Source organism: Uncinocarpus reesii, genomic scaffold (assembly GCF_000003515.1).
Source record: "Uncinocarpus reesii 1704 scaffold_4 genomic scaffold, whole genome shotgun sequence".
Classification (NCBI taxonomy): domain Eukaryota; kingdom Fungi; phylum Ascomycota; class Eurotiomycetes; order Onygenales; family Onygenaceae; genus Uncinocarpus; species Uncinocarpus reesii.
In genome coordinates, this window is record NW_003052497.1 from 1,972,244 (window position 1) to 1,981,064 (window position 8,821).

General features: G+C 49.5%; 3 protein-coding genes across 3 annotated transcripts in view; 2 read left to right on the forward strand and 1 right to left on the reverse strand.

The window, feature by feature from the left end:
- Nucleotides 1-486: 486 nt before the first annotated feature.
- UREG_06799 (uncharacterized protein) lies at nt 487-1,783 on the reverse strand (the record flags this gene model as incomplete). The annotated part of the gene is made up of 2 exons (XM_002583786.1): nt 487-1,685; nt 1,750-1,783. 2 exons carry the CDS (start codon nt 1,781-1,783, stop codon nt 487-489), a joined length of 1,233 nt encoding a protein of 410 aa, XP_002583832.1.
- Nucleotides 1,784-2,532: 749 nt separating this feature from the next.
- Nucleotides 2,533-5,563, forward strand: UREG_06800 (uncharacterized protein; the record flags this gene model as incomplete). Its single annotated transcript, XM_002583787.1, has 2 exons — nt 2,533-5,338; nt 5,481-5,563. 2 exons carry the CDS (start codon nt 2,533-2,535, stop codon nt 5,561-5,563), a joined length of 2,889 nt encoding a protein of 962 aa, XP_002583833.1.
- A 2,508-nt stretch (nt 5,564-8,071) lies between these two features.
- UREG_06801 (NADP-specific glutamate dehydrogenase) overlaps nt 8,072-8,821 on the forward strand; it is a gene marked incomplete at both ends in the record, with an annotated part of 1,734 nt that continues 984 nt past the window's right edge. Inside the window, 3 exons of the mRNA XM_002583788.1 lie at nt 8,072-8,117; nt 8,265-8,395; nt 8,458-8,604. Coding sequence (XP_002583834.1) covers nt 8,072-8,117; nt 8,265-8,395; nt 8,458-8,604 — 324 coding nt within the window. The remainder of the gene's footprint in view (nt 8,118-8,264; nt 8,396-8,457; nt 8,605-8,821) is intronic.

Sequence of the window (8,821 nt, forward strand, 5' to 3'; positions counted from 1 at the left end):
CGTCAATTTGGATGAAGGACCCCAGGGAACAGGCACTCTCGCGCTACTCGGGCGAGTGAAGCTGAATCAAACCATCCGGGCCCTTTTGCTCGCAGAACCCGTCATGCCGAGCTCGAAAAGCCATGTTGCCGCACTGGTGGGGAAAGCAGCTGGTTATATCTTTCTCCTGCGGGGAAACCAAACCTAAAACGACACCTGATGATTAAGGAGGACTTTTTCAGAAAAGATGCAGTTCATTATTGCTGCGGTTGGGTCTAAATAATAATAAAGCCACCGGGGTTTCAAAGACGAGCCAGAAAGGATATGTATGTACAGACATACGAAAGAGGACCAGTAAAAGCGACAAAGTAAAACTGAACAATGAAAAGCCAATATTGCACCGATGCGCGGAAGAACGACAAATACAAAGATCATGGGCCGCATCTCCACCTGCCATATATCCATTGAAAAATAAGGGTATCATAAATCATATCATTTCAAAAACGATCAATTATTAGACTTCTCTTGTCCCTTAGAATCGACCATCTCCCCGTTTCCGGTTGTGGTTGAATCTTCGTCGACTTCGTTAGGTTCGGAGTCGGGTATCTCGCCCCATCCGGAGCCCCGTCGGCTGACCCTACCCTGAGCATTGGGAAGATAAGAATTCGCTGTGATGCCACCAATACTTCCCGTAGCACTGTCATTCCGCACATGGTGGGACTGTAGTCCGCTGCGAATACTTCCCCGATCCGCCACCCCAGCGCCGGAAGCGGAATATACGCTGGCACGCTCGCCGCCCACCAGCCCGCCTCGAGTCAATGTGCTGGAAGCAGTGTTTGGGAATTCTGCTCCTCCCGCAGCGGTGTTGACACTTCCCATATTTCCACTTAAAACACTTAGAGGTAGGCTTTCACGACTACCGCTGAAAATCGACGATGGCGCAAGGGCGCGAATGGACGCATTCGTGTCTAGCGAGTTCCGCCGGCGGCGTTTCGATGAAGACGCGAGTGTAAGTACAGATGCATTATCAGTAAGAAGGTTATTTGCTGTCGCCGTTACATACGTAGTCGGTTGCTGGGTGATGTGCGGCGGGATAGCGGAAACCGGGGTGGTTGGAAACTGGTGCGAGAACTGAACAGTTTGCTGGCTCCCACCCTGCGTCGTAGAATGTACTCCGCCTGTAATGTAATGATTCGGAGCGCCTGATTGCACAGTGGTGAGAGTAGTAGTAAGTGACCGAACAGACGGAGCAGGGGATGAAAAGGTGCTGCCCTCTCCACCCCCACGACAGCTTCTACCCCCTCCAGCAGTCGCCGATGTCCCCGCCTTTGAATAAGCCGCGTCTGATAGTATAGTATCACCATTCGTGGACAGAGTCGGCGCAGCGGATTTTCGGCCGGTCATCGGTGATATCTGCTCATTCTCCCCAATATTAGAATCCGAATGCGAGAAGTCACTGCGATGTAAACTATTTGCTGGTTCTGAGAAGGAAAGATGCCCGTTGGTGCGTTCTACACCTGGTGAATAGACATTTCCAGACAGCGGATAGGGATTATTTCGAGCACTCTTCTTGCCCTTCGCCGTTGTAGTACTGCTCTGGTGTTTGTGGTTTGACGAATTCGAATGAAGGCCAGAGGATGATGAGCTTTTGAGATTCGCGAGCCGCTTCATCCAGTTTGCAAACGGGTGCCGACGGCCATGGCGATCTGAAAGCACAGGTTAGCATCTAAATATCTCAGGGAGGGGCCGCAGTCGCAAGTCTATACGCACCATGAGGTCTGGACGGCGCCTCTGCGGTCGCCATCTTGGTCATCCAGGTCGTTCGCTGAGCACAGCTGTCCAAAGAAACGAGGTCCAGGAGAGAAGACTTGGAAAGACAGGTCGCGAGTTGACAGGGACAAAAGCCGCGTTTCAGTTAAAGACCAGCAAATTAAAGATTCGGCTAGGATACGCAGATAAGCCGACGCTGAGCGCTAGTGGCCAGACCTTGGGGATTGTGGGGAGCTGAATGCGGCATCAAGACACAGCAGGGATACGTGCAGGATAGCAGTTATTGCCCTCGCGGATGGAATTCCCTTCTAATCGGAAGCATCAGACTGAAGACAGTGGACTGCTGCGGTCTTGATGGCGGTGATGATGATGTCGATTCGTATTGCGCAATCCCGATAGGCGAGGCTGCTTAGTCAGGGGCCCAGACTGTCACGGCTTCCTCCATCACGACGCTCGCGAAGACGACGCCACGGATGCTGTGAGAAGGCTGGCGCAGCCTTGTTCGTGTAGCTGCCCATTCTTTGGATAGCTGCCTTGCCCTTTTTGAGATATCTTGGGTGGCTTGACGTCCCGACCTTGAGGGTGTACCTCGTTTTGATAGCTCAAACTCGACCGCCATGGGATGAGAAGCGCTGCGGCTTGGTATCATTCCTGCTGTTGAGAAACCTCTGCTTCTATCAGCTGCCAATACGTGAGCCGATTTCATGTCTGCAACTCCATGGACACTCAGCGGAGCCCTGGCCCCTCCTTAATACCGGAGATTATTCTGACACTGGGTATATCATGGCGCCTCACACTGGTTCTATACAACCTCTGCCCTCAAAGGTCGCTGCACAAATCGAATCTTCTACTTCTATCACCAGTTTGAACGGCGCCATTTTGGGGCTAGTCAAGAACTCCCTGGATGCAGATGCTCAAACAATAACCATAACCGTGGACTTCCAAAAGGGCGGCTGCACAGTTGAAGACGATGGTACCGGTATCCCAGCATTCGAATTTGGGGAAAAGGGAAACCTAGGGAAGTTACATCGTAAGCAATATCAGACAAACTCCTCCAGTCAAGACGTCTCAATTAACGCTTTGCATGCAGACACCTCCAAGTTTGATTGTCCACAGGAAGTATACGGCCACAAGGGCATTTTTCTTTCGTCCTTGATATCGCTTGCATTGGTCACTATCACTTCTCGTATTGGCTCCTATAGCTCAACCAATTCTGTTACGTATCACCATTCAACCGCGATATCTAGACTTTGTCCCGCTCCAGCACAGCATGAATTTACGTCTGAACATGGCACAAAGGTTACGGTAACCGATTTGTTTGGTAATCTACCCGTTCGAGTTAAGCATCGCGCCTTGACCCTTCAAAAAGACGAAGGAATAGACAGGGAATGGGATGAATTAAGAAGGCTATTGACCGGCTTGCTTATTGCGTCACAGCGAATGGTCAAGCTTGTCCTTGAAGAAGCTTCAAAACCCCGAAAATTGATAGTTAGAGGCCGTAAAGAGAAACCGGGTCAACCAATACAACAGCCGGGAAGCTCTCGCGACGAAGGTATCCCGGATACCTCTCGAATACGTTCAATTCTCTCCCAGGTTGGGTACATCTCTCCCGCGGAATCAAAATCTTGGGTGACGGCCTCAGCCCAAGCACCTGGTATTTCGGTACGGTCTGCTATATCGCTTACAGCCAGCCCAACTAAACAGGTACAATTCATATCCTTCGGAATAAACCCTCTCAACCAACAATCCAATGCGAACATCATATATAACGAAATCAATCGACTATTTGCAGCGTCCAACTTCGGTTTAAAAGAGACTAACACCCCAGGAATTGCTGAGGAACTGCAAAACCTAAATTTGAAAGACATCCAGCAAGCAAAAGGTCCATCGGCTGAGATAACGTATGAAACAAAAACCAAGGGAATAAATAGATGGCCAATGTTCTATGTTCGGATAGATTTGGAGGGAGAAGACTCTATAATTAACGAGAAAAGCAGTTCCTTATCCTCCGAAAAATCACTCGAGGGAATTCTCAACGTTGTCGTTGCTATGATCCATCAGTTTCTTGAACAATATCATTTCTCACGAACCCGATATCAGAGACGTGAGAAGAGGCCTCGAGAGATATCAAAGTCGACCGACAAAGAAGCCAATCCTGGGAAAAGAGCCAAAAGTTGTACTGCAGTTATTTCTCATTCGAGTGAGGCGGAATCCAGTTTGTTTGTCAAAGAGGAATTTCTGAATCCCAAAATCAGGCTCCCCAGCTGTTTTGGGAACCGCAGCACCGCTCCCAGTTGTCCACGTGGAGATTTTACACATTGGACGAGGATTAAAGCTGGAAGCAGTACCGATATCGAAGAGCAAATATGCTCCGGGTTACCACGTCAAAAAGCTATATCAACCACTCCTCTGGACCAAACACCTGCGGAGTCGGTTATGGATGAGGGCTCTCGCCCTACGTCCTCGCTCTCGGCTCCAATGTTTATGCAACCGCGAGTCCCCAGCGAGTCACCAAGCTGCCATGCAGCCAATGCACCATTGGAGGAACAAACCCCGTGCCCTACGGACATGGGAGTTGATACGATCCAGCAAAGTTCTAAAGACAACGTTATTCAATGGACGAACCCCGTCACCATGGAGATTCTGTATATCAATGAGCGGACCGGACTTACCTTGTCATCGAAGGGTGATAAGCCTATTCCCTTTCGTTCTTTAAATCCAACTCTACGATCGCCCGCAGCCACTAGTCCCGATGAATCGCGGGTTTCCGCCCCCACTCCGTGGCTCGACTCTGTCCTTGAGACGTGGAAGAATACAGTTTTCGGCTTGTCAGAACGGCCCATACCATCAGTGAAACCCGTTATATTGAGTCACCTCGACCACAACGACACCAGATTCTTCTGCAAGTTTCCAAGAAGTTTAAACTTCGAAAACATGATGTCTTCCTCGTTTAGTAGCCGGCTAACAAAATCGGGACTTGCCAGAGCGCAAATGATTGCACAGATAGACAACAAGTTTCTACTGTTGAAGATGGTTGAGTATCCAAACGATAACACAAATCCCCAAGAAATCTTAGTTCTTGTAGACCAGCATGCCGCAGACGAACGGGTTCATACAGAGCGACTATTTGGCGATTTATGTGGCTCGTCGCCTTTATGTCCCGTGGATACCACTTCACTCCCGACGCCAATACGCTTCAGGGTCTCGACTGAAGAAGCGCGGCTATTTAAATCACAGTACGATTACTTTGCCTCCTGGGGTTGCTGTTATTCCGTATCGAAGGCCGATTCGTCCCAGCATGCCACTGTGGAGGTAACTGCCCTTCCAGCTCTCATTTCAGAACGATGCAGAGTTGAGCCTAAGCTTGCAATTGACATGCTCCGTTCTGAGATTTGGGGACACAAAGACGGAGAGTTGATTTGTAGACCGAAACACTTATCGTCCGCAACCTTGGAGAAGCCGGAGAACCCAGGTGATGACTCTCCGCATTGGCCTCAAGCGATATCCCACTGTCCACGTGGAATAGTTGATATGTTGAATTCCCGTGCTTGTCGATCAGCGATCATGTTTAATGATGTGCTGAGCAAAAGTGAGTGTAGGGACTTGATTGCCAACTTAGCCAAGTGCGTTTTTCCATTCCATTGCGCGCATGGGAGGCCTAGCATGGTGCCAATTATAAATTTGGGCCCTATACATAGTCCTAAGCAAAATACGGACGACTCTTTGGATAGCTACACCGCTGAAGGGTTTGGAGGGAACAAGAGAAAAGAAGTTACATTTGCGAAAGCGTTCAAAGAGTGGAGGCAGGGTTTGAAAAGAACTTGATGCGATGGTAAATAATGATGCCGTGTTGGAAATTATTTTCTTGCCCTTGTCTGCAAGATACCCTAACAGTAGTTATAATAGTCAGTGCATGGCGATGGAGGTGAGCTCCTTAGCTGGCCCCCAATAAATATAGAGTAATGCGGTAACGCGCAGCTCCTTGTCCCAGCATTGGGCTATTCCCTTCTTTCGATCCGGTATCTGATCTATATTTAACTTTCTCGGGACCCCAGGATACAGTTATATTAGTGAATCTATCTAGGGGATATCAACAAGGACTTAGAATAGATTCACTTTCGATCTCTGATACCCTGGTAAGTCACTAAAGTACCCTGTTAGGGAGCTTAACTAGGCGAATAGGGTTGATTCCAGCTAACTCTGAACAGAAATCATGCTTGCGACCTGTTTTGGGTCCTAATAAGTTCCTAACATTTAGCACCTGCTGTTCTCATAGGGCGAAAACAGGGGGCTAGACAGGAGTTCCGACGAGCTCATGTGGTGGGATACATTGTTATACGTTTGGAGGTGCAGGCTTCAGCCGGTATGTGCTCAACGGCATATGCTCAATACCTCTTAAACGTGAGGAGACCCTTTTTCCTTCAGTAGCAGGACCACATTGGCGGAATGGAGAGACAGATATGCTTGATGTACTTGCTCAGGGAGAACAGCAGATGAGCTTGGTCGGGTTGCGGCCCCATTACTAGCAGCCGGGACTAAAGCGGAAAAGGCTTCTTAGCCGCGCCGGCTAGCTTTCTTTAAAGAGGCGGGACGTCCGCCATGGGAGAGAGGGGCGGAAGAGAACTTGGTGCCTGCTACGGTCTTTTTTAGCTATCTTTCGTGGCGGGGGGGCGAAGGGAGATTTCGGAACGGGTCTGCTTCTTGAATATATGCCGTGCAAAGTTGCCTACAAAGGAAATATGTGCTTGAAAAAGCACCAGGTAAGCGTCTTTTGGGAGCAGCGTGCGACTGGCTGGAAACAACCTTATCGTCGTCGGAGAAAATGAAAAAAATGTCGCAGTCTCACCATTTCATTCTTTGACCATCAGAGGCGATAGATCACACAAAGTCCCTCATCAACCACAATCATCCTCCTTCCGATCCCTCCCGAAAACAAAATATTTCTAGAAAAAAAGGCTAAACCGATGGCGCCCCCTCCATTGACTTCCCATGGAGCTCTCCATAAGGCCAGCCTATGAGAGCGCATCGTGAGATCCCGGATTGGAACCGGTTTACCGAGATCGCCGGGCCGGAGAGAACGCTGTTATCTTTGCTTTATTGTTATTACTCAGCCGGAGAATCATATAATGGGATTAAGTAACTAACGGATAGGGTTCCGTGATCGGACTGGATGGGTGGCTTTGTTAGTCATTTGCATCTTGTTAGTAGTGAGATTTTGTCAAGGAGGCTCAGCCCAATGTGAAGTGGTGAACAGACGGAATATATTCCAGATCAATTTGAAAGGAAGAGAGACCAGCAGTCGCAGTTGAAATCTTGCTGTTCTGCTGGAATCTGCGCTTCTTTCGCTGCTGCATCGTGCATTGAGCTACCCAGTTAGTTACCTACGTCATCAGCTTGCCCGAATCCCAGTCACAGCTCCGAACAGGGGAGGGGAAAAAAAGTCTCGAAGAAACGCTCGCTGCAAGGTGCACGGAGAGCTTTCGCTAGCAAATAATCGTCGCTTGGAACTGGCATTCAATTGTAGAGTAGACAGCACTCGTCTGCTGCGTTCTTTTTCTTTCCCCCTTTTGCTTCCGAGGAACACACCAGCAGACGCCCACTGTTACCCACGCGGGCTAAAATAAGCTTCACCGCGGCCACATATGCATAGATAGGCAATCCCAGATCCCGCTCCACTGATAAGAAGCAAAAAGGAAGAGCTTTTCCCTCAAGCTTTGTGGCAAGCACACGACGAGGGCAACGACAAAGCAAACGCTGCCCTCGTTTCCAGAGGAGGGAGCGGAGAACAAAGAGCCGATTGAGCCACACGATAAGTAAATGGCAGTTTGGAGCTTTGGAGGGGGGGCCGACCGAACGGTTGTCAGCCCGGAACTAGTAGTACATACGCGAATTATCCCAATGAAACTCGGGAGATAGATAATCAGCCAAATTAGTCAAAAGCTGCGGAAAGAGGAACAGGTCAAAAATCCAGCAGGAAGCGCCAAAAAGTACTTGTACCTTGTCCCCGTCCCTCCAGCTCCCTGCCTCTCTCTCTCTCTCTCTCTGTCTCTCTCTCGCTCTCTCTCTCCTCTCTCGCCCCTCTCATCTCGAGACAATACCGTCTGCTCATCCAGAGGCCTTCGTTCCAGTGGGAGAAGCACGCGACTTGGATCTGCACACGCACCCAAAGCTTGTTTTTTTTGCCCCATCTCTGAGATCATTTCCTTCACCTCAGATTTCGGCATCTTCTCTTTTTCTTCCATCGCTCCCCTCTTCACACCAACCTCCCATTCCTTTTTCCTTCAACGCGCACATTTGACACCAAAAGATCCCAGTCGCAGTCATGTCTCACCTTCCCATCGAACCGGAATTTGAACAGGCTTATAAAGGTTTGTCTTACCCTGCACTCCCCTCCTGTGTTCCCCGGCCACAACCCGACCTTTGAAACTTGTCATCGAGCGGGAAACATGCGCATTGTGTCCCTGACAGTAGTGATCGGACAAGAGCTAATCATTTCCAAACTCGTGATTGTGTAGAATTGGCTTTCTCCCTCGACAATTCTACTCTGTTTGAGAAGCATCCGGAGTATCGCAAGGCCCTTCTGGTCGCCTCTATTCCCGAGCGTACCATCCAGTTCCGCGTTACCTGGGAAAATGACAAGGGAGAGGTGAGCTTGATCCGTCCGTGGTTCTTCTTTTTTTTTCGTGGTCTCTAATCAATTGCAATCAGCTTGAGGTCAACCGCGGTTACCGCGTTCAGTTCAACTCCGCATTGGGCCCGTACAAGGGCGGTCTTCGCTTCCATCCTACCGTGAACATGTCCATTCTCAAGTTCCTTTGGCTTTCGAACAAATCTTCAAGAACGCACTCACTGGCTGTAAGTTGTGAAGATCCGGCGTTTAGGCATCCAAAACTTACACCCGCTGGCAGTGAACATGGGAGGCGGCAAAGTGGCGCCGACTTTGATCCAAAGGGAAAATCCGACAATGAGATCCGTAAATTCTGCAGCGCTTTCATGATGGAGTTGGAGCAACCACATTGGTGCTGACATTGACGTTCCTGCTTGGGGGATATTGGCGTTGGGGGCCGAGAAG